This window comes from Eptatretus burgeri, chromosome 1 (assembly GCF_056783735.1).
Source record: "Eptatretus burgeri isolate ZD-2024b chromosome 1, Ebu_testis_v1, whole genome shotgun sequence".
Classification (NCBI taxonomy): Eukaryota; Metazoa; Chordata; class Myxini; order Myxiniformes; family Myxinidae; genus Eptatretus; species Eptatretus burgeri.
In genome coordinates this window covers 73034167-73060529 of record NC_140961.1, presented here as the reverse complement: position 1 = coordinate 73060529, position 26363 = coordinate 73034167, and the positions used below count along the sequence as shown (strand labels likewise).

At 44.3% G+C, this 26363-nt stretch overlaps 1 protein-coding gene across 3 annotated transcripts in view; it reads left to right on the top strand.

The window, feature by feature from the left end:
- The window catches only part of ZFYVE27 (zinc finger FYVE-type containing 27), a 141288-nt gene that overhangs the window by 27645 nt on the left and 87280 nt on the right, over nt 1-26363 (top strand). For all 3 annotated transcript variants that reach the window (XM_085888072.1, XM_085888078.1, XM_085888087.1), the window contains exons 4-6: nt 1068-1163; nt 5228-5340; nt 18268-18392. In XM_085888072.1, the coding sequence (XP_085744198.1) occupies nt 1068-1163; nt 5228-5340; nt 18268-18392 (334 nt within the window). The remainder of the gene's footprint in view (nt 1-1067; nt 1164-5227; nt 5341-18267; nt 18393-26363) is intronic.

Below are 26363 nucleotides of genomic sequence, written 5' to 3'. Positions count from 1 at the left end.
AATTGTAATACATAAAAATATATATTTTGATGATTTTAGGTAACCTTGACCTTTGAAGTTTTTGACCTGAAAACGATTGGCTTCTAGCTCTTGATTGGTGAACCAATTCAGTGACCCATTATGCAAATTCTTTAAATTTCAGGTGAATCGGCTGAAAATTTACGATTTTATGTGATGTTGACCTTTTGATGTTTTGACCAAATTATTTATTTGTCTTCTCATAATATAGCTTTGTTGAAAATTCGATGACAAAAGCTCAAGTGGTAAAAATGTTATGGCAGACGCACACACAGAAGTGATTGCCAAACCCCATCTCGCATTACGTGGGGGATGGGCTGATTAGAACGCCACTCGGGGAAGTGAATACCTCCGCCACACTGAACAGTTTATGTTTTATATCCCACTGATAGGCCACATGTGCAATTCGACCTTAACCAAAATCGAATCGCCTTGTTCTTGTCAAACTCCCAACGTGTCCACCATGTTTTGCCCGATTCCATCCACAACGTTTTGAGAGCTATAAATTGTTTTTTGGCCCCATCTCTCAATGACAAAAAATCACTTCAAAAATTAAAAATTCTCCTATCCCGGTGCGGATCGGAGTTTTCACCAAAATCGAATGAATTTGTTCTCGTCACACACCCAACCTGTCCAAGTTTCATCCGAATCTGTGCATGAGTTTTTGAGATATCCTGCTCACAGACAGGCAGATAGGGGTAAAAACATAACATCCATCCACCTTCAGTGGCAGAGGTAACAATCAGAATTCATACCTTGTGATTTAAAATATATCTTTTCGGATTTATATATTTTTCGTACATACATACATACATACATACATACATACATACATACATACATACATAAGATATAGATGGCTCCTAATCTCTTTTGATGTATTTGTTCTTTCAGCAAGTTCGTACAAGATGTTGATTTCACCTGAGAGTAAAAAAATTAATAAAAGTATCGAGTTTATATATTCATGTTTCACAATGAAGAAACATTATCGTATGTCAAGAGCTTTCACAGATATATTGATAAGATTCCATGCTTGTGTGTTCCTCCAGCCTTGTTCTTCTTCAGGAGTGGATGACTTGGGTGTGTGAGATCCTTCAGGTGGTTCTTGACACATTTTGTTGGGAAGATCAAATGGCGTCAATGCAGTGAGTCTTAGAACAATTGGTGTTCTTGTTTTCTGATTTTTCTGAGAAAATTGTTAATGCTGTTTTGCTTCAAGGCAAACATTACACTACTTGCATGTGGTTTTTATACTGTTTAACACCCTGTGTGTGATATAGCTTGGAAAGGATGCATTTCTCCTAAATGAGTTCAATTTGGGTGTGCTTTCATTTTACAAGCATGGAAAGCCCATTTTGAGAGCAGCGCCAATGTTGGGGATGATTTAGTAGATGCTGCTCCTTGGGACGCATGCATTCTTCCAGTAACCCCCCCCGCCCCCCGGTTAGACTTTCTAAATCGAGGCTGATGGCACACACCTCTCCTCTTGTTCCTCTTTTCTCCAATTTGTAGTATCACCTTCGTGAGGTTGTTCAATGCCACTATTCCTTGTAGGGTTTCAATTAGGCAGTGCTCATTCGGTATCATCTCATTTCATCTCCCACCTTCACCCATGATCTATGGTACCTCCATTAACTCTACCTAACACAACCCTCTTACTTCGACGTTAGTGTTTCTTCCCCTCTTCTCGTTTCTCTTTTTCGTTTTCATTCTTTTCCTTCCTGCTTGTGTTCAAATGTGGCCCAACTGTCAGTCCATTGCCTTTTCACCTTCCGTCGCTTTCCTTTTCTGTGAGCCTCAATGTTGTTAAGTAAAATAGAAATTGGGAAAAAATTGAAAGTGCATGTGTCTCACTGATCCAAATTCGAGGAGATGTTTTGCCCTCTGTGATGGTTATTAGAAAAGATGAAAATGTAACATCATAAACAGAGAATGCACATCATTTAGCATGCCAAATAATTCTCTGCACCAGTCAACAGTAAGAAAGTCCAATATTGCAGTACTTTAAGAACAAGAACAAACAACTTAGCCACTTTGACACAGACTTCTTAATTTTTCCCATGTTCTTGTGAGGTTGGCTGGGTTCAAGCTTAGCCCAAGTTTTTCATGAACCGGCTGGCAAGGTCGGATATTCGGGCAGGAATTTGGAATTTGGCCATGGCGCCAACGATAGCTCGCTGACTCTTCGCGAAGGACACCCTAGTATTTTTTTATGTCCACAAATTGATGCCAGCAGATGGGATGTCCACCCGAGGAAGGCACACACATTGATGAATCACCCTGCCTGTGAAACACCAGGATGACAGTTTATAGCTGGGTTGAGATTCAAACCCAGGCTAGACAGCTTGGAGAAAAGTGTGCTTACATCTCGGCCATCTTGCCAACCTCAGCTTTGTCACTGACTACCAACGATATATAGTTTATGTTCAAAAAAAAAGGCTTGAATATGGCTAAGGCACCTGCAGAAGAAGAAATTTTATAGATGTTGCAGAGGGAACTGCCTTTCAACTGTACAATCTCTCCAAAATGACCTGTAAAGAGCAATGAACCATCAAATTCAGAACAGGCTTCATGCCATGTCCAGATTACCAATGTATCAGGTACAGATGACCAATGTTCTGCATCCCTCCAGCACAGTGCCATCCACAGCAATGCAGCAATGGATGACAACACAAGGAGAGTGAACCACTGGCACCATGTTATTTTCACAGACAGGTGAAAAACGAAGTGATAGAAGACACCTGTATATTCTTCCTCGACTTCAAAACTGGGCATGTTTGAGTCTGGAGACGAGATGGTGAGCAATTTGCTTCTGGTGCCATTTGCCAGCATGATCAGTTTGATGGGGCAGCCTGAATAACTGATTTTCTCATCATTTGAGGGATGCTATGTCAAGTGACAGGTACAAGTATTACATTATTATGCCTTGAGGGCAACCCGTCAACCCTCTGGTCCAACAGCAAGACCCCAAATTCTTATTTTTTTTATTGATGACAACACCTAACCATACCATGCACATGTTGTCAACACTGCATGTAAAGACCATAACATCACTCATATGGACTGGCCTGCATGATCTCCAGAAGTAAATCAAGTTGGACATCCTTGAGACATTCTCGGGAGGTGTGTTTGTGGTGGCTAAGTGAGTCTACGCTCTACGGTCTCTCAATCAACTAGAAGTGTTGCTGTTTGAAGAATGGCGCAACATCCCACAGTGAGAGCTGGATCATCTTTTTTTTGTTTGTTTGTTTTGTTCTGATAAGAGGCGTATACCCGCTTGTATTTGGGATCAGTCACACATCATGAAAGCGGCTTCTGCAAAATAACTTGTCTGTGATCATTTGTTGACTGGCGTCATTGACATTTTGCATGGCGATTTGAGACAATCATTTTGTTTTTGCATAACGACTGTTTGTTTTTCGTTTATCATATCATGTTTGTTTATCGAGTGTACAAATCAATGTGCTCGTTCTCTTCAACCGGATTATCAACACTTTTGAATGCACCTTAAAAACAATCCAAGTCTCAAAACTTTTGTTGCTTAGTTTGAATTTTTTTATTTTTGAGAGAGTATATAAATATAATGAAGAGTTCACAGGAGTTGATAAAATTGACTCGTGATTGAAATACAGAACAACCAACAAGAGGAGTAAGTAAGCAAGTTTTAGAAGCGTATACTCAACAATTGACCACCATGAAACAACACAGCTTCTGGAAACATTCCTTGATTACAAAATGGCTTTCGACGGTAAGGAAACATACCATAATGGTGCAGAAAAACTAAATTAAATGATATTTTTCACCCAAAATAAGACTGGAATGCAATTGGGTTTGACATGTAACAAAGGGAATGGACGACAATAATTACCTCCACCACCTCATGTTTTCACCCCTATCTGTCTGTCTGTCTGTTAGCGAGATATCTCAAAACTTTATGGACGGCTTCAGACGAAATTTGGTGGACGGGTTGGGTGTGTGACGAGGACAAATTGATTAGATTTTGATGAATATGTGGATCCAGATGTTCAAATTTTTACAGTGATTCTTCATTTTTAAGAGATAAAGCCAAAAACTATACATACAGGGTGGAGCATTTATATCTGATACATTTGCAATCTTTCTAGCCGAAAGCAGTCTTGGCATAACTAATTATTGTTTTCTTTGTTTTACAGATAATACTTAAAAGTTTTTAATGATGCAGCACTTTAAATGCAATGAGCATATTTTTATTTAATTTTTTTTTAATTTTTAATGTATTTTTTTTAATGCAATGAGCATGCCAATTTCACAAACAAGGTCATTATGACAGATGAGGCACACTTTGATTTGGCAGATTTAACTCCACCAGATTTCTTCCCATGGGGATTTCTGAAGGGCAAAGTTTCAGGAACATCCAACATCGATCGATGAATTGAAGGCAAACATCACTGCAACCATCCGCTCTATTGATCAAGAGACATTGCTTGCGGTAATGAACAATATGGTGATCCGCTGTCGTGAATGCACGAATTCGAAAGGGCCCATTTGTCTGATGTAATTTTTAAGGAATAAAAACTTGAAGTATGTGCCGATGTTGTATAGAAATTTTATTTTATTTGGTTTAGAAACAAAAAACTTATAAGGATAATAAAACCATCAGATATAAATGTCCCACCCTTTATATAAAATACGATATTTAAAAAAGTTATGGACATATTCGGATGAAACTTGGTGGACAGGTTGGGTGTATGACAAGGACGAACTCATCCGATTTTGGTGACGATCCGGATCCGCAAATTTTTATTTTATTTTAAAGTGATTCTTTACCATTGAGTTTGGTTAAGGTCTGGATACAATCTGGCCTATCGGTGGGATACAAAACAAACTGTCCAACATGGTGGAGGTATGTGCTCCACTGAGTGCTGTTCTATTTACAAACTGTCACCATTACGAAGAACTTATGAGGATGAATTGGAGAGATGGGATTGAAAAACCAATTAACTGGAATACAATGGCCCCACATTGGGAAGGACACGAAAGAATGGACAGACCGTGTTGAGAGAGTCCTTCTTACTGTATTGGACTGAAATAGCTTTCTAAGGATAGTCAAATCAAGTTGTTTTTTTACTTCTGAATTTATACTGGTACTTCTGAATTTTGTGGGGGATTTTGAATATGTTTATACTATATCAAAATTGTTGACAGTTTTTTGTGTTTTTGTGTTGACTAGGTTTTACAGTTGTTTAGGGGTGGTCCTATTCACATTTTACTTTGCCTCGTTCCGATGGATGCTGCTGTTGACATTGAATCTATTATTCTTCTGCAACAAAGCATTTGTAAAAGGTGAGAGGTTATCTGAGATTCTCATTTATCCAACTGTTGATAAGCAATTTGATATTTTGAACAACATTTTTTTCTTTGAGGTTATCCACAAACATTGGTGATTATAAAGGGATCCCAGAGGAATATTTTGAGATAAAGAAGGTTAGAGACAACATAAAAGTAGTACATTTGATCAACAGAATGGATATTGACAGGACGAGGGCCCACAGCCTGAGAGTAATGATGAAGACGAGAGTGAAGATGGCAGTAAGATGGGGGTCTTGCATTGAGAAAGTAGTTACTGCAGAGAATGCTTTACCTAGAAATGTAGTGGAATTAGATGGGTACCTAGCAACGTTGGGAACAGAGGGATACATGAACAATGGCAGGACTGGGAGGTAAGGACAGGCGATTGTTTGCGTGTGTAATGATTGTGATGTCTGTGAGCGAGTCTCATCAAAGAGTGAATGTGCTGTTGACATTTTGCATTTCTCATCCGATAACTCTCTTCATCCCTAACATTTTTTTAGGAAAGCTGGTGATTGTCCTGTGTCTGATACCCCGCCCCCCTCCCCTACTTCCTGCAGTGAAATTATTAATATAACATAAATGTAAGTGATTGGGTTATGAATTTTTATTTTTTTGTATACATAGTTGAGGCTTGGGGAAGAGCTAGTATACTGAACGGATCAAGACAAAACAGGACAAAAGGAACAGCAGAGAGGTGGGGGTGGGGGGGGGGGACTGGGGACCAGCAGCAGAGCTGCAGGCCAAGATGGGGGGAGGGCAGATACAATGGGTGTGGTTAGGAATGGGGGGGGGGAGGAGAGGATGCATGAGGTGGACAAGATGGATGCAGAAGGGAACTCTCAGGAGGGAAAAACTGTAAATTTGGAAGGAGGAGGGATTGGGGTGGGGAGGGGGTAATGAGTATTCACCACTCACCTTCACAATTTTTTTCTTGAAATTCTTCCTTTACTCTGCCCCCCCCTTCCCCAATCTTCAAAACCAACAAACAAAGAAAAAACGGTCTTAAAATGTTTCGACTCCCTCCCTTTGCCGTGCTCTTCATCTTCTTCAAACACCTGAGTTATTTTCGACCTTTCTTTCATCCCATGCTGAAAAATTCCATCTGTTACAATGTTTCCTTCATTCTCTCAATTCTTCTGAACTCCATCCATCCTTCAATGTATTAAAACGAATCTCTGACGTACAAATTTTAAAATCCCATTTTGCAATACTTGTTCATCTTCCATTCATTATTTATTTCTATCTTCAGTGCAAATTCATCCCACCTCCTTACATCTACCTCCTCATAACTCCTCCCCTGTTATACCCTCTCCTTACTCCTCCCATCTTGCCCCCATCCTACCTCCTCTCTTCACTCCTCTGCTTTATTAACAGCTCCCCCTCTGGTATCCCAAACTGTATGGTTTTCAAACATCTGTGGGCTCCGTTCCAACCTAAAAAGTATCTCACTCTCTCATTCAGTACACTCCTCAATATCTCAAACATGCTTTCTCTTTCCCTTCATCACAACTCCTCCTCTTCCCACCCCCTCCCCCCAGCTTGTCCCTCCCCTGCCCACTCCCAGCTTTACCATACCACTACCCAGTCTCATCCTTCCCCTCTCCCCACTCCTCCCTTCTCCTTCCTCCTACATGACTGTGCCTGCTCTCATAGTCTCTGCTCCCTCTCAAAGCTTCCCTCAATCTCAATTCATCCACCTCCTCCCTCTTCAAGGCAAACATCACTCTCTGCTCCCCCCTCTCAACGCCAGCTTCCTCTTCACCTTTCTCAAAAGCTCCCCCCACATCTTTCTCCCTCAATTCTCCCCCTCACCCTTCTCCCTCAGTTCTCCCCCTCACCCTTCCTCTCAGTTCTCCCTCCTCACCCTTCTCCCTCAGTTCTCCCCCTCACCCTTCCTCTCAGTTCTCCCCCTCACCCTTCTCCCTCAGTTCTCCCCCTCACCCTTCTCCCTCAGTTCTCCCCTCACCCTTCTCCCTCAGTTCTCCCCCCTCACCCTTCTCCCTTAATTCTCCCCCCTCACCCTTCTTTCCCAAATCTCCCCCCTCTTCAAATCTCTCTCCTCACCCTCCCTTTCTAATCTCCCCCATCACTCCCTTTTCTCAAAGCTCCCTCCCCCTCTTCCCACCCCTCAAATCTCATCACACCTCTCCCTCTGCCCACCCCCTCAATTTTTGTTCCTTCCCCCACCTGCTCCCATCTTCACACTACCACCACCCAGTCTCATCCTTCCCTTCTCCCCACCTCTCCCTTCTCCCTCCTCCCCCCATGGCCATGCCTGCTTTCATTGTCTCCCCTCCCTCAAAGCTTCCATCTTGCCCCTCTCTCAAATCAGCCACCTCCTCCCTCTTCAAAAAAACTTCTCCCTCTTCCCCCTCCAAGTTCTCCCTGTCCATTCTCCCTCAATTCTCCCCCCCCCTGACCCTTCTTCCTCGATTCTCCCCCTCACCCCTCCCCTTAAATTTCCCCTCTCACCCCCCTCTCAAAGCTGCTCCCCTCGCATCCACAAAGCTGCCTCCTTCCCCTGCCCGCTCTCTTCCAACTCATTTCCCCACCTCCTCCAGTCTCTCACTTCCCTTTGCCACCTCTCTTATTACCCCCCACTGTGACTCATCCCTTCACCACCCAGCCCTTTGTTCTCCTCATCTGACCCTCCCCAAGCTCTTCTGCAATCCCCACACACTGTCAACAACTCTCCTTCCCTCCCCTCCCCCTCCCCCTCCCCTGCACCCAAAGCCTTCTCCCCTCCCTCTTCCTTAACAGTGTGGACCTCAACCATCCAAGGCCTTCACACTAACCTGACTGATCTCTCATCATGCCACTGACAAACCAGACATGATCTGCTTAACCTAAACTTTCCTCCTTCAAGACATCTCTGACTCCTTAGTTTCTCTCCCTGGCTAATCTCTCCTCCGGTATGATCGACCTGAGCTTTGTCCTGGTGGCGGAGTTGCTCTCTTTATCAAAAAACTCTATTCCTCACTCTCCATGCACTGCTTTCACTCCACAACACCCCCAGGAATACCTCGGGCTACTGCTCCCCTCTGCTCCCACCTCTTGTTTATGTGTGTTGTACCATCCATCAAATAGTGATGACTTCATTTACATCTCACTCACCAAAAACATGCACCAACTTCTATCCACTCATCCAAACTCTCTCTTCCACATATGTGGCGACTTCAATTGCCATCATGCCAGTTGGTTGGGTGTGGGTACCTCTCTCACCTGCCATGGCACTTCAGCAAAGGATTTCTGCGACTCTTTGGGACTGACTCAGTCGGTCAACTTCCCGACCTGGTTCTTCGCCAACGGTACTCAATCTCTTCTGGATTTTATTTTGACCAATTTCCCAGAAAATGTCTGCTGTTCTTCTTCTGCACCAATTGGTTCATCTCACCATATGCTTGTTAAAGTGGTCATCTCTCTGGCCATTATTAGAGAACCACCTCAGCACATGACGAGTCTGGCATTTCATTCAGGCCGACTGGCAGGGTCTCCAAGCAGCCATCAAACTTATAGACTGGTCTCCCATTTCTACTCTCTCTGACATCAACTTATCCTGGGAATTCTTTCAAATAAACTTGCGCTCCCTCATGCACAGATTTATCCCCTCTCGTCTGCAGTTGTCCTACCCTTCCTCCCGCCCATGGTATACTGAAGCTTGTGGCAAGGCATTTGTCCTAAAACGACTTGCCTCCACCTCATGGAAAGCAATTCCGACTGAAGGCAATCTCAGTTCCTTCCTCAAAGCTCAAAACGAGTGTGCGTCTACCCTCAGGAGAGCCAGGAAACAACATCTTTCCAATCTCACCTCTGAACTCCCAAACCTGTCTCCCTCTTCCAACTCCTGGTGGTGTCTGGTGAAGTCTGTTTCTCGTGTATGTTCTCCCTCCATCCCTGCCGTTACCTCAAATGGCTGCACAGCTGACACTGCCCGTGAAAAAGCTGAATGCCTAAACAGTGTTTGCTTCTAAATATTGTGTCCCAAACCTGTCACTTTCTGTACCCACCTTACCCAGTCACACCAAGCTGTTCCTGGACTCTGTGTCCTTTTCTCCTGATAAGGTGGAGAGCTTGTTCTCAACCCTCAACTCAGATTCTGCAATCGGTCCAGATGGTGTCAGCCCTCATGTCCTAAAAACCTGCTTTGCTGTTTTTTGCTCACCCTCTCTCTATTCTGTTCACCTTCTCATTTACTCATTGTCCTCTGCCATGTGCTTATAAATCAGCAAATATTACTGCCCTGCATAAAAAAAGGTGAAAAAACAAATCCCTGCAACTGCAGACCAATCAGCCTGCTCCCAATCATCAGCAAAGTCATGGAATCCATCATTGCTTCCAACATAAAATCCTTCCTCTTCTCCAATGGCTTGATTTCCGATCATCAATTTGGATTCAGACCTGGTCACTCTATCCTGGACATGCTGCTTCTGCTTTCCCAGCAATGGATGGAGGTACTCAATGCCAGACATGAGATCAGAACCATCTTCCTGGACGTGTTGCGTGCTTTTGATGTGGTCTGCACCCTGCCCTGCTCACCAAACTCTCTTCCTATGGTATCCAAGGCAATCTCCTCTCCTGTCACAGTCAATCTGTGGCCCTTAATGGAGTTCTCTTATCCCCTCTTCCTGTCCAGACTGGAGTTCCTCAAGGCAGTGTTCTGAGCCCTGTGCTTTTTGTGGTTTTCATTAATGGTCTCTCCGCCTCTCTGGAAAATCCTCTTTATTGGGTAGTCGATATATCTACCCTTATTGTCATGTTTTCCGTCGTTATGTCTGTCTGTCTGTCTGTTTGTCTGTCCAGGCCAGTACTCCGTTATTCGGAGGCCGATTTTGATGAAACTCCGGTGGTAGGTTCATACCATGACCCAGTTGTGCGCATTTGAGAACTGTTGCTATGGACCCCTCGGTTGCCTAGCAACGGGGCTTTGAAATTTTCAAAAAAAAATAAAAATATCGAAATTCAAAAATCAAACTATGATCGTTTGTGGGCAACACATTCAGCCTCCTTAACAAAAAAAATTCAGCCCGCTCCCATGAAAACTGTCGGAGAAGATAGACTTTGAATGAACCCTGGTCGAAAACAATAAAAAAACGAAGTTCGTTATATCTCAGAGACTGTGAGTCAGATGTACACGAAACTGGTATGGTAGGTTCACGGTATGTCCGAGTTATGTGTGAGAAAGAACCGTTGCTATGGACGCTTTTGTTGGCTAGTAACGGCTGAAAAACGACTAAATTCGCCTTGATCGACTACCCTTGTCCGCCTACCAGCTTTCTCTTTGCTGATGACTTCACCCTCTGCCGTTCCATCTGTCATCCCTCAGATCGGCAAGCAGCAGCCTCTTCACTTCCTGCAGATTTGGATAAAATCACATGCTGGTCCACACTTGGAACATGTCTTTCAATCCGGACAAATCTCACACTCTCACTATGTCTCTCTGATAGGACCGTCTGGGAACCACCCCCCCCCCCAACTACTTTCTCAACAATGCTCTTGAAGAAGTCCTTTCATTCAAGCTTCTGGGTCTCACTATCTGCCATGATGTTTCCTGGGAAAGCCACATTTCCAAGCTGGCCTCCAATGCCAGTCGACGACTGGGAATCCTCAGTTGTGCAAAGTCCTTCCTCAGCCCACCTGAGCTCTTGACCACATACAAAGCTTTCATCTGCAGCCTGATAGAGCACTGCTCTCCCCTCTGGGCTGGTGCTCCCGCCTCACACCTTTCCCGGCTTCACTCTGTGGAAACCAAGGCATTTGGGATCATTAGCATCTCCCACTATGAAGCTGAGTCTTTAGGCCTCTCACTCTCTCATTGGAGGCAGGTCGGTGGTCTTTGTCTTCTACCATCTCCTCTCTGGCCTCCCCCCCCCCCTCTCTGTCTGTGGTCTGTCCTCCCATATTTCCATAGAGCGCTCAAGTTCCGCCAGCAACACCCTTCTGGTGAAACTACCAAAATCAAGAATCACTGCTCACCTTCACTCTTTCATTCCGCTTTTTCCCACCTCTGGAACAAACTCCCACACTCTCTTCAATCCCACTCTTCCTTCCAGGTCTTCAAAACAACTCTTCACCACCATCCCTTATCTTCCCCCATCCAAAACCATGATCTTTTCTACCCCCGTTAATCCACCTCAAACCCACCTCCTTCAAATTCACTGTAGGATCTATTTTGTTTACCCCGTGTACCCCGCCCCATCCCTCTCCCTTCCACAGTTCTCCTCATGTCTCTGTTCCCCACTGTTTTGTGCTTCCCTCTCCCACCCCTCTTGTCTCCTGCTCCCTTTGTTACACGTTCTGTGTGGTAGCTCTTATACGAGCCTCGATTATATACAAAAAATGAAGAAGAGGACAGAGATCACCAACCTGTCGGCGATGGCAAAGTGATAGGCCATACACTCCGCTTAATCATGAGAGATTCCAATGATATTGAGGCAGGGGAGCCAGCCCAGAGGGGAGTGCAGTACTCCATCAAGCTGTGGATGCAGACCTTTTAGGTGGACAGGAGTTCAGGTGTGCAAAGGGAAAAACTTTGTATGACAGGGGATGGTTGGCTTTGGAGGCCAACTTTGAAATGTCGTTTGCCCAAGAAAGATCATGGCTGATAATGAGCCCCCCCCCCCCTCCATGCCTGTGAGCAAGCCAACACTAGGCTTAGGAGTTTGAATGACTGAATTTCCTCAAGAGGATTGTTAAGAAAGTAGTGGGGGTTGGGGGGTTTGGAGGGGGGGGGAGTTGGCAGACAGTCCTTTCAGAGAGACATGGTGAGAGAGTGTGAGATTTGTCAGGATTAAAAGACAAATTCCAAGTGTTTGCAAAGCTTTTTATTTTATTTATTTATTTTGACAAGTACAGTGAGACTCCACATTATTTCATGTGAAGGAATAAAGTTATGTGTACGTCTGTAGAATGGATGAAGAGGCCAGGTGTGTATGAATTGTGGCTGAAAAGACAAGTAATTTAATGGGGCGTGGATAAAATATCGGCATGAGAGGTCAAATGGCCTCCAGGTCAGGTCAGCAATTGTTGGTGTATAATTTATTTATTTGTATGCAGCCTGTGCCGCTGCTTGGCTGCATCATTTTCTGGAGGCATGGCTGTGTCGCTAATGCAATGTCCCTGTTACCAATAAGCTGGTACTCCTTCTGCTGACCTTGGAAGGATGACAGGCTGAGTCAACCCACCTGGTGTGAATTTAACGGTTGACAAAGGCTCAAACTCAAGACATTAAAATCTTAAGCCAGCCACCTTAACCATTAAGCCAACACCAAGCTTAGTTGGTGTATGAATCATTATATTCGGCATGTCCTTGGGCATTGGAGAGTTTTTAACCATTTTATCGATTTTTTTTTTTAATTCTATTTTATTTTATTTTTTTAATTTTTAAAAGGTGGAGCTTTTTCAAATTTCGTGTGTATGGCTGATAATCATTTGATATATCGAGTTGAAGCTGATGTACCGAGTCATCAATCTGATGTGCTTTGAAACTGCAGGTCAAGTAAGTGCAGAAAGTCACAATCCTGTATTTACAAAAGGGATGCCCCATTCTTCAAACAACTAGAGTGATTTTGATAGTTGTGATGAAACGATACTCTTGGGGTTTATGCAAGGTGGATCCTGAGGGGTAACTGGGACCTTTGTGCCATTACTAAAGCTGAAAATGGGATTCTAAGCGTTTCCTTTGAAAGTAAGCTGGATCGAATCAGTTGGGCATATGGGTCGGCATCTCGGCTGCAGAGCGGGATAACAAGCTTGAATTAGGACCATCTTGTCGAGGGGAAACAAAGAAACGCACAGGAAGCCGGTGACTGTGAGCAGCTCAGGGACAGTTCTCATGGAGACATCGTGTTGTGAAAGTTTGACCAAATAGATGGAAAGTTTAAACTTGTAATCTGGTGGACATGAATATTGTGGCCGGCGGTATCTTGTGTCATCACTCGTGACTCCCATTATGGTGTTGCACCAATTTCCAATGATGGTTATGTTGAAATGTTAAACCTTAACCGCCATTACTTCCCACTCTCATCAGGATGTGTATCCGACTCTTTGACTCAAACCCTTGGGTTTAATAATTAAGACCCTCTTCACATTGCTTCAGTGAGAGTTTCTCACTTTCTGGCAAGAAGCACATTGAAAGTTTATCATTTTGGACAAGCATTCAGTCTTCAAACTATTAATGCCATATGTTTTATCAGACCAAGTGCTGTTTGCCAGAATCGGGATTGGTGAAAATATCATCGATAAATTGCAATGACCATTTGTCCTCTGTTTTGTGGTGTTAAATATCAACTTGACATGCAGATATTGTGGTGATGTATTTTATTTCCATGTGGTACCCATATGTTGGAGCAGTACATTGGAGTATCGGGCAATGCAACGCATGCTGACATCGCATGGTATTGTCACACCAGACAGTCTCCATTAACACGGGCCATCTGCGTCGGGATCTTTCGTCCCGTGAATGATTAAGCGGTTTCTAATTACCACTTTGTTCACTTTAAGTTGCATCTTTACCATTCCCCAAGGTCACCCAAACAAGCCAAAATTGACAGCAGACGTACACGGAGGTCGTGCTGTTTTAGTGGTCATATGTGACCGAGCGAAGTTCGAAGTTATCATCCGAATGCTGATGCAAATTTACACCCCCACTCACCGACACGGCGACACACAGAATGCAAATCCAGTAATGTAATGCAAAGGTAAGCAAATGCATGCACATTTCAACACACTGGAATGAATGCAAATCCTTTACTCAGGATCAGAGACCAGGGTATACAACAAACCAATACACATCTAGGAAATCCCACTGACGTGCGGTGATAAAGAAATTATTAGATAAAGACAGACTGGTGCTAAGACAAAACTGACAACACAATTAAATACCCCTCCAGATATCCCTATCTTAGTGCATGTGAGGGGAGGGAAAGCAATATAACAAAGGAAAATTTCCTAGGGTATAAAGAAAAATAATAGGTAAAAGAAAAAAGGGGAGAGGGGATTCAGGTATGTTTGAGATGACATTCCGGCAGCCTTGTCCCAGCCGCAGGCGACAAGAATGGTGCCGCACCCCCCCCTCCCCTTTCTCTCTCTCTCTCTCTCTCTTTGGATGTTCCCACAAACTTCACGACGACTCAAAGGACCAAAGCAGTTCCTGCAACACCATGAAGTAGCACGTTGCCTCAGGTTGGCCAAGACGATACTCGACGAGGAGCAAACGCTTCTGCTCTCTCTCCCTCTTTTCGACACGGCACCATGTGCACCGAGCGGCTCTTCTCCACCACAGTCCCGTCCACTCAGACGGCTCCACCAACAAGCAGCCCCACGGGGATCACTCGGCTCCTCTATGAGCCCTCACAGGCTGAGTCACCCATCGCCAAATTTGGGCCGCGTGTCCCGCGTTTGTTCCCGCTCTCCTTCTCAAAAAACCGACCTCTTAACTTCCTCTTCTTCCTCCGTGCATTTCCTTTTTACGAGCCCTCACGAGGTTTTCACGCATGGAAATTATGTTGAGCCCTCAAATGAGGGAGAAGGTCAATAGGAAAGGTCTTTTGAATCGAAGAATAAAATAAAATTGTGAGGAAAGAAATAAAGGGAGCTATTCTGGTCCCATGGCCAAGCCTGGTGTTGGCGTAGTGGTTAGGGCAGCGGCTTGGGATCCAAGAGGTCCTGAGTTCAAGCCCCGTTGGGCCACTGAATTAATACACCAGGGGGTTGACTCAGCCTGTCATCCTTCCGAGGTCGTCGAAATGAGTACCAGTGTACTGGGCCGGTGTATACCCCGGTTAAAATAGGTGTACCATATCCCTGTGTCGTAAGAGGCGACCAGGGTTGCGTCAGGAAGGGCATCCGGCGTAAAACGTGCCAAATCACTATGCGGATCATACGGATCATACGGATGATCCGCTGTGGCGAACCCTCACGGGAGCAGCCGAAAGAAGAAGAAGATTCTGGTCCCATGGCCAACCTGGCATTTCACGTGAGATTCACCTTAACCATCACAGCCTCCCATCGTCACCAAGCAATAATCCCCACGAGTCTAACAACTGATGTCTTTATACATTCTAGTTGATCTGTATCTGTGTATTTTGTGTTTTTATTAACTTTTATATATTCCCCTCAAAAAAAGCAACAGAAAAAAGAATACTTATTTTTTTAAAATGTAAAAACAGAGAGGGATGAAATCTCAAAAAAACAACCAAACAAGGTAGGAATAACACCATAACCCTCTTATGGATTGCTATCATGACATCACAAGAAGCACAGAAGATTGCTTTCATGGATTGCTATCATGACATTGTGATGGAACGTTGTTCCATCACAATCCCACAACAAAAGTAAAACATCAAAAGATGTCATGATGGTAATCCAAAAGAGGATTGTGGTGTCATTCCCACCTTGTTTGTTTTTTTTTTTGTTTTTTTTTTTGAGATTTCATCCCCCTCTGTTTTCACATTTTTACCTCGGTCACCGAAGGTGTGAAGGAGGTTATGTTTTCACCCTTCTCTGTCTTTGTCAGTCTGTCTGTTTGTGTGCAGGATGTCTCAAAAAGTTGTTGATGGATCTGGATGAAATTTGGTGGGCAGGTTGGGTGTGTGACAAGGACCAACTGATAAGATTTTGGTGAAGATCCGGATCCAGCTATGACATTAATTTTTTTAAGTAATTCTTCACCATTGAGAGATGAGGCCAAAAATGATATACCGTATAGCACGATATCTCAAAAAGTTGTGGACGGATTCGGACGAAACTTGGTGGACATGTTGGGTGTGTGAAAATCGATTCAATTTTTGGTGAAGATCCGAAATTATTTCAAGTGATTCTTCACCATTGAGAGATAGGGCTCAACTTATATTGTATGTAGCACGATATCTGAAAAAGTTGTGGACAGCGTGGATGTGTGACCACGACGAATTGATTCGATTTTGGTGAAGACCTGAATCCCGATCTGGATATGAGAATTATTTAATCGTCAAAGTGATTCTTCATCATTGAGAGATCGGGCCAAAAACGATATACGTATACTCGTATAGCCTGATATTTCAAAAATGTCTTGGACCCGATATGTTCTCGTGAATCGGGCATTGCGTGGCAGAGGTATGTGCTCTACCCAGTGCCCTTCTAGTTTAAAAATGTTTTTTTACTTGTGTATCGAGGTGCTGAAAGGCATTATTGTTTCTCCTTCTTCTGCCACAATTATTCCCACACTCTTGTGGTGCTCGCTGTGGAAGGGGGAGGGGGCAGCTTTGTCTAAGCCTTTCACGAACGTGCTGGCTCGGCCTGACATTCGACTCAGGTTAGGGCAGGAATTTGGAATTTGCCAAGGTGCGCTTACCTCCCGACTCTTTGCAAAGGACACCATGGGATCTTTATCATCCACCAACTCATGTCAGCAGATCAGATGTCCGGTTTAACGTCCATCCGAGGGACAGCGCACACATTTATAAATCACCTTGCCTGTGAAACACCGGGATGACATTTTATAGCTGGGTCGGGATTCAAACCCAGGCTAGTCAGCTTTAGGTCTAGGTTGTTCTGCCAGCCATACATTGTTGCTTCACTAGAAGCATAGAAGATCTTCATTCATGAAATGCCATTGGGTTTTCGACATCAATTTGATGACATGTTTTTTTTTTTTCTTACTGGTTACAATTTTGCTGTTTCGTTGAGTTCAAAAGATGAATGTTTTGTATTGTAATATAGTGAGGTCGTGTACCTTTTTGTTTTGATTGAGAAAGTTACAGAGGAATGTTTTTGATTTCAATAGGCCTTGCAATAAGGTCTCGAAGAATGTAGGAAGAAAACTTTGAGCCTCCTTGTGTGGAAACCTGTTGATTGTGCTGACAGATAATATTGTATGTAAATGATTGATTTGCTGTGTCCACAAGATGGCGCAATGTCCACATTTAAAGGTAGATTTAGTCATGTAATTTCACTCTGGTGCAACTCTCGTCTGGCTCATTTGTTTAGTTTGTCCATAACATTGCAGCCAGTCTGTGTTGTGACAGCATCTAGTGTTTTGTGTGTTACATATATATGTATATATATATACACACACATATAATCTGGACAGTGTCTGTGATGTGTTGTGTTGTCAATGAACGACTCCCTCAAACTTTTGTGAGATCATACCAAACTTCCAGGCTCCATCGACCTGTGTATCTCCTAAGGCTATTTTTTTTGAATTTTTTTTTTTCAAACTTAAATCTTCAACATCAATTGCTTATAAAAATGTATTATCACGAATATTGCAAATCAATTTTCAAAAAAAGTGTTTGAATTCTGCTTGGTGTAAATCATGACAACACGGCAATTCAGGTACTTATCCTCAGTTAAAACAAGCCGGTCTCTCGAGCCACTTATGGTGAGGTTTTTTTGAATTGCACAGTGGGAGTTGTTTTGAATTACGTGGAGGTGAGGTGTTTTTAATAACATGGCGGTTACGTGGTGGTGCGTTTTTAATAATGTATTTGTGTAAAAACGAAAAGCACGGTGAGGCGGTGAAGCCGTGAGTCAATCCGGGAAGCTGTGAAGACTATATGCCTATTAATCGCATCCTGTTTGAATGGTAATTCCCGAATACCCAAAAGCCCCGAAGACCCTTTTTAGACCCCTTACACCCTTCAGACAGATTACACAGCTGAGACCCTTGGCCATTTCGACCACTTCGACCTTTTAATATCACCAATATTACAAATACATTTCAAATAAATATAATATCACCAATATTACAAATAAATTTGTAGAAAATATATGTTTGTTTTATGATTGGTGTAAATCATGCCAACACAGCAAACCTGTGACGCCAATCTGTGAAACGACGTGTGGAGGTGAGCGGTAACCTTTTATAAAGGTTAATAGTTCAATCCCTCCATGTTACTTTTGGAATAGCCATGTTAGTTATTGCCTCTGTGGGTTGTGCAGCTCTGCTCCAGTGGTGCAATTCCAAACGGGAACCACAAGCCTCTCCACAGTCTTCGTCTCAAGCTGATCCCACTACTGATTCCAAGACATGGAACAAGACTCCACTTGATGCAAGTGCTGTGGAAGTAAGATCTGTTTTAATCATTGGAAATGCATGAAGTCATGGTTTTGACAATGCTGTAGCATAAAAGTTGAACTTCATTTTAAGTATGTGAAAATGGAGGGATTTTTAACCTTCATCCATCCCCTTCTCGTCTCTCTTCCTTCCTCAACCCTCCTATTTTATTATTATTATTATTATTTTTTTTTTATTCCTCCTATTTCCTACAACCTGCTCATTTCTATATAACAATACGTACATCAGTAACAGCACAATGTGAGTCATCCCTATCCATCCCTATTCTGTCACATCTATTCTTTCATTTTGAAAGCCTCTGGCTGCCTGGATCTTCCAATGTAACCCAGACCCTCACAACCCCCCTCAGATCACCAAGACCCGCAGTGGCAGGCTGGGATTCCTATCCATAATTATATTAATTACAAGTTGAAGAACAAACATTTAACTAGAAGCACACACTGCACTGTTATTAGTTAAGCACATTACACACGTGGAACAGCGAGCATTGAAAACCATCAGAATGAAGGCTCGTGGAGAACACATGGGGTGAACAAGGCAGATACAGCCACAAAACTTTACCTCCTCTTTATTTATTTATATTTTTATCCCCCGCCGTGTGGCGGAAGGGGGATATTGTTGTCACCCCGGGCTTCCGGCTGTCCGTCCGTCCGTCCGGGCGTCAACATTTATAGCTGTGAGTGCGATAACTCATAAACTGTTCGCCATATCGATTTGAAATTCGGGTCACACATGTACCACCTGAAAAGGAAGAACCCTATTGATTTTGGGCGTGGCCGTATCAAAGATGGCCGACTGGGGCGGCCATCTTGACAAAAAAATGTTTTTTGTAATAAATGGAAAACCGCTTATCTGATTTCAATTATTTTTGGTTACTACGTTCCTCACCCCTGGGGAACTTTTTCGAGATGATGACCAAATGGTGTCTTGTTTCCAATTCACCTCCCTCATTATCTGGAATATGTATGACCTTTTTCATTCAATGGCGGGGGATTCCCCATCTCTGATGGTATATTTATTTATTTCTAACAGCCCAATTATCCACAAAGTTCATATTCCTCTCCACACAGTTTGTACTAGTGGTGTCCAACTTCAGTCATTTTTTTGATTGGGACCTGAGACTTTTAGTCTTGAAATTGACCAATCTCTGGACTTGTCCATATCATTGTATAAAACCTATATCTGCATTTTAAATATGCACACCGTTCAGCCAAAATTAAAACATTTTCATCACAAGAAAACCTATTGTAATGAGAATAACACTCTTTGTATATACTAGTACGTGCCCGTAAAAAAAATAAAAAAATAATAAATAAATAAATAAACCACACAGGCCGTTTCTTCGCTCTCACGTGCCCGTACGTGCGTGACCCAGAAGTTCGATATTATTCGCAGTTACGATTATTCGCAATTTATTTTTAATACCCAATTATTCAATTGGCCCAACGTATTTTACCTTTTCGCAATGTCAGGTCAGGTCAGGTATGGGAGCATGTGCCAGAACAGCGCGTCGCTGCGTCCACTTTCCGCCGGTACTCCAGGGGCCTCCGTCTGGCCATCCCCCAGGCAGATGCCAGGCCCATCCCCATCTCCTTGAGATGATGGTCAACCTGCTGCAACCATGAGGCACGTGGTCGGCCCACTGGCCTCCTCCACTCATGAGACTCCCTCGCTGAGAGAATCTGGTGAGCAGGATCAGCGTCAGGAAAACGAGCCACATGTCCATACAGCCGCAGCTGACGCTCACGGACTATGCAGGTAACAAATCTCATCCGAGTCTCTCTCAGCAACCGCTCGTTGGACACAAAATCCGACCAGCGATAGCCAAGGATTCTCCGAAGAGACCTGGTACCAAAGGAATTAAGTCTCCGTCTCAGATCCTTGGTCAAAGTCCAAGTCTCGCACCCATAGAGCAAGACTGGAAGTACCAAGGACCTGAAGACTCGGACTTTCGTCCTCCCGCACAGGTACCGGCAGCGCCACACCCCATGATCCAGTGAATCCATGACTCCCCAGGCCCGACCCAGACGTCTATTGACCTCCGGCTCACAACCTGCGGAGACATGAATATCACTGCCAAGGTAAGTGAATCTATCCACGACCTCAACATCCTCACCACAAACAGACACAGACAGGACAGCAGCATCCAAGATGTCACCGAAAGCCTGGATCTTTGTTTTGACCCAAGAAATCCGTAATCCCAACGGCTCCGACTCCTCATTCAGCACCTCGAGGGCCCCAAGAGGATGTCTAAAGTCTCCGCAAAGATGACTGCATCATCTGCAAAATCAAGGTCCGAGATCTTGACATTGCCAAACGATGCACCGCAATCCTGATCTCTCCGACATCCTCCCAAAAATCCAGTCCATACAAGTGCTGAAAAGTGTGGGGGCAAGTACACATCCCTGACGAACTCCAGTAACAACTGGAAATAAGTCAGAGGCGGTACCACCACACTTCACAGCACTCTCAGTACCAGAGTAGAGTTCAGACATCAGATCGATCAGTTTTGGTGGCAGTGACCAAGAATCCTCCAGAGGACATCCCGATTCACTGAATCGAATGCTTTACAGAGATCAACATAGGCTGCAAGCAGCCCCTGCCGAAACTCGTCTGCGTTCAGTGAGGACAAGAACTGCAAGGATACGGTCAATCGTTGACCTCTTTGGTGTAAAGCCTGACTGCTCTGGACGCTGGTGCTCAAGCAGATGGTGGCGAACCCTATCAAGAATTATCCGAGCAAAGACCTTGCCGGGCACTGAGAGCAGCGTCACCCCTCGGTAGTTGTTGCAGTCTTGGCGATCACCCTTCCTTTCCAGAGAGGGACAACAAGGCCCCTCTTCCAGTCAGTTGGGATGATGCCTGTGTTCCAGGCAGAGCACAAAACTGCATGCAACGACGCGAGTGCAGCATTTCCACCAGCCTTGAGAGAAGTTCAGCATGGATGCCACAGATCCCTGGAGCTTTGCCCCGTTTCAACTGGTTCACCGCAGCCCGTGTTTCCACAAGCGATGGTGGACCACAGTTGATTCGAGGGTCAGCAACAGGGATTGTAACACCCTTGACGTCCAACTCAACAGCTGGGGGATCAGCCTGGTACAACCGCTCAAAGTAACCGGCCCAGCGGGCCTTCACTTCAGACTCCTCTGTCAAGAGCCTACCACTCTCTGCTCGAACTGCAGTGCTCCGAGGGATGGGCTTGGATGAACGTAATGCGCGAATTCCCTGTAGCGGGACGAGAATCACCTGTCCACAGGTGATGCTCTACCCCCTCACAGATTCCTCGCACATAGGCCTCCTTGTCCACCCTCAGTGCACGTACAGTTTTACGCCCAGCTCCCTGAACAGCTCAGCTCTGCCATTCAGCCTGGCCCTGCGACTCTGGTCAATGGTATCCAGTGTCCCTTGAGAGACAAAATTCTTCTTTGCCCTGCGGTGAACTCCAAGGCATCCACCGGCAACATCAAGGATGGTGGTCTTGAAGGTGCTCCACAACTCTTCAGGACCCCCCAAAGCACCCAGACCCCCCAAGTGTCCACTCAGCCTGTTCGCAAACTCCTCAGCTACTCTCTCATCCCTGAGCTTGGCAACATCCAGCCTAGGCTGGGATGGTACCATTCTCCAGGATTTAAGGTGCAGCTTTAGAGTTGCTACAACAAGCCTGTGGTCAGTATTGAGGAACTGAGCACTCCGGTAGACCCTGCAGTTCTGGATCATCCTCCAACGACCGTCAATGAGGACATGGTCAATCTCCTTTGCCACACCGCCAGCGTTGGAATACCAACTCCAGCGATGAGCTTGCGGGCGCTGAAACCATGAACCAGCCACCCTAAGTCCATGACTTCTTGCAAAGTCAAGGAACTTAGTGCTATTCTGGTTCATAGTTCCTGACCCATGGGGACCAACACACACCTCATAACCATCCCTATCAGTTCCAGTCGATGCATTGAAATCCCCCAAGACTAGAAGTGTATCTCGTCTGGGGCACTGATCAACCACAGATTCGAGTGTGGCGTAGAATGCATCCTTCACGGTAAGATCACTCGCCTCAGTCGGAGCATAAATAGAGACCAGGGAAATGACACCTAAGGAGTGACGAATCCTTAATCTCATGATACGCTCGTTGACCGGTGTTACCTCAATTATCATTGGGGTCAGCTTATTGGACACAGCTACAGCAACTCCTTGGGTATGGTAACCATCAGAGCGACCAGACCAATAGTAGGTGTAACCACCCACCATTATCTCCACCATTAGCAATGGTTAGTTAGCATTAGCATTAGCAATGGTTAGTAACCCACCACCATTAGCAATGTCGTAGCAAGGAAAAACAAAAAGAAGAGAAGAGAGAGAAAAAATTTACTTCCTGGTTCGGAGCATACCAGCACACTGATGTTCCCGAAATTTATACACCGTCTAATATGAAAACGATCATAACTTGGGCCATTGTGTTTATCTATAAATGCGCATAAGAAATCGAGAAATTATTAGAATACACGAAGTCATCACTCTCCGGAAGTCCGTACGTTGTAACCCGTAATGGCGAATGCGGCTGAGCTTCCCTTCCCCATCGGCCACGCCCACGCAACAACGTGTCTTGTCATTGGTTTGGTAAATAAATGGCCATAACTTGGGAAGCACTTGTCCGATTAATATCAAACCTTGAAAAGGCACATCCTCGGGTCCCGAGCAATATATCTGGCAAGTTTCAATTAGATCGGACCAGAGGTTGTTGAGAAACAGCGGTCACACACACACACACACACACACACACACACACACACACACACACACACACACACACACACACACACACACACACACACACACACACATTGCTGGAATTATAGATAGATTGTAATTATGTGGATAATTATTTGAGGTCCAAGATTATTTATGAGGGTAGTTTAATGTTGACGTGGAATTGTGATTCTAAAAAAAAGTAAAACGGTACACGAGAGGGGTTTGGGGGAGAGGGGGGTGGGCAAAGGGGAGTTGTAAACAGGGGCACAATGATACAAGGAAATCAGACACAGGTGGTGGCCATTCAACTCATCATGCCTGATCATGATGGAGTTGGCATACAAGAGAGGACGGAGAAATGTGGAGGAACAAACTTCTAGGCAGCATACTGCTACGGTTGTGTGTCTCCCATAATTGACGTGCCGCCGGCAGGTAGGGGTTGTAAGGGTCCCCACATTTTCTGTTTTAATTTAACGTGAATCGGTGTTTAAAAACACAGGACCATGGCGAAAACTGCCTGACAAGATTGGCCGAGTGAGTCCGCCTTGCAAATTCACTTTGCAAGCCCTTCACAACGAACCCAATCTGCCCATCTTGCATGTTAATTTGCCAATTTACATATTTTACAAAAGATATTGCCATCTTCAATAAAAGTGTTAATAGTAAAAATTTAGTCTTGTAATGCATTTGGTATTATAACACCGGCCTACGTTTATGGTCCTGAGACAGTGGCACTGAGAAGGAGGCAACAATAGAGGTTACTGGTCTGTGAGAACAACTGGGTCAGGAGGATTGTGGGGACAGTTGTTTCTTATGCAGCCTGTGGCTGCTGGTTGCATCATTTCTGGAAGCATGGCTGTGTCACTGATGCAGTGCCCCTGTTACCAGTAAGCTGATACTCATTTTGCTGACCTCGGAAGGGTGACAGATTAACAGAAGGGGGTTGCTGGTGGACCTTAAGTGCCCTGCGGAAATATAGGGGGGACATATCACAGACAGAGCAGGGGGGACGAGGCCAGAGAAGAAACGGTAGAAGACAGAAAGATCACCGACCTGCCTGCAGTGAGAGATCCAAAGACTTAGCCTCATCGCAGGAGATACCAATGAACCTAAATGCCTTGGTTTCCACAGCGTGAAGCCGAGAATGGTGAGAGGTGAGAGCACCAGCCCAGAGGGCTGGTATGTCATGAGGCTGCGGATGAAAGCTTTGTACGTGGTTCGGAGCTCAGGTGTGCCATGGAAGGACTTTGCACGATGGAGGATGCGCAGTGGGCAACTGGCTTTGGATTTGGACTTGGACTTGAGTTGCAAATTTTGAGACTTGAGCTTGTTGACAATGATGATGATGAATGAATTAACACTATATAAAAATTAATACATCTCAGTGATGTGTTTGCGACTAATAATTATCATTTGATGTTTGGTAGGATGTGATTATATTTATGAACTGGAAGGGCACTCGGTAGAGCGCATACCTCCTACATGCAATGCCTAATTCAGTTGAACATGTCAGACTCAATACATTTTTGAGATATTGGTTCATGGGCACCAGCAGTGACCACTATTTTTGTTGTGTCTGTGTGTGTGTTTGTGACTCTCTCCAGAGCATAGCTCCGTGACGTTTGATGCGATCTTGATGAAACTTGGACACAAGCTACATATCATGGTCTCATTGTGTCTTTTCGTTTGAGGGGTGACCCACGCCCCATTGTGGGCGGAGCCACGCCCACTTGAACTTTTTATTATTTTATTTTATTTTTCCTCTCGATTTTTTTTCTCGCAATTTCATTTCCTAGAAGCTGTGCGTAATGTCCATAAGTACAACATATTAAAAATCCGATTTGATTTGGTCAATTTTGACGTAAGAGATAGGTTTTTACGCTAGGGCTTCCTCAAAAGCTTCCACTAACTCAATTGTACCTATCGTGGCATTGTTCAATAATGCCCGCGAACCATCGTCGCCTCCCGGCTCGTCATGCTATATATTGTTTTTGGCCCAATCTCTCAACGGTGAAGAATCACTTTTAAAATTCTAAAATTCTCAAATCTGGATCCGGATCTTCACCAAAATTGAATCAATTCTTCCTCGTCGCACACCCAACATGTCCATGTTTTGTCCGAATCCATCCACAACTTTTTGAGATATCGTGCTATATATCCTTTTTGGCCCTATCTTTCAATGGTGAAGGATCACTTTAAAAATTCTCGTATCTGGATCCGGATCTTCACCAAAATCTAATCTTTGTCCTTGTCACACACCGAACCTGCCCACGAAATTTCATCAGAATCTGTCAACAACGTTTTGAGATATTCTTCACACAGACAGAGAAACAAACAGGGGTGAAAACATAACCCCCTTCCACCAACAAAGGAGGTAACGACAAAGACTGCTGGAGTCACACGCGAGAGGGATCACAAACTCGGTAAATAGATCGATCCAAGCTTAGAAAAGGTATTAGTTATACAGCGCCCAAAGTTCCGCTGAGTCTCCGAGTCTCCGATCGCACATACATGTGTCTCGTGGAGTAAAAGAAGGTATATTACGAAGAAAAGCAATCCGATGTCATTACATGGATTCTACATCCTTGAGGTATCTCCTTAAAGAGCTGATCAAAACATCACACGTACAACAATGCCACGGCGTACATATTTTTTTTTTAAAGTCTATGCGTTTTATGGCTAACTAATAACACACACACACACACACACACACACACACACACACACACACACACACACACACACACACACACACACACACACACACACACACACACACACACAATGATTTGTTCTTTGAGTGGACGTTCTCACCATGACACTGTTGAGACTGAGCGTCACTGCGTAGCTTGCTGCGACTCTTTGTGCATGCACACTTCACTTCACTATCGGTAGTATGGCGGGGATTCCGAGCGTGATCTTACTTGCTTATAAACATTTTGAAGGTGTATTGAATAAAAGGGGTGCTGTATGTGAAACGTTTGGCGTCAAAAGTTCAGATGGCTCATCCACAACATCAAATTTTATACGTCACCTCAAAACTCACCCACAGGAGAAAGTTTTCTTTTCCATTGGATGTTCTAACACGTTTCGTTTCTAATCTAATCTTTGCACTGCACTAACTCTAACTCACACAGTACCACTAAGCCGATACTCATTCCGGTTGCATTTGGGATGTGGGACGAGTCCTTTTGGTGTGACGTGTAAAATGGCACAA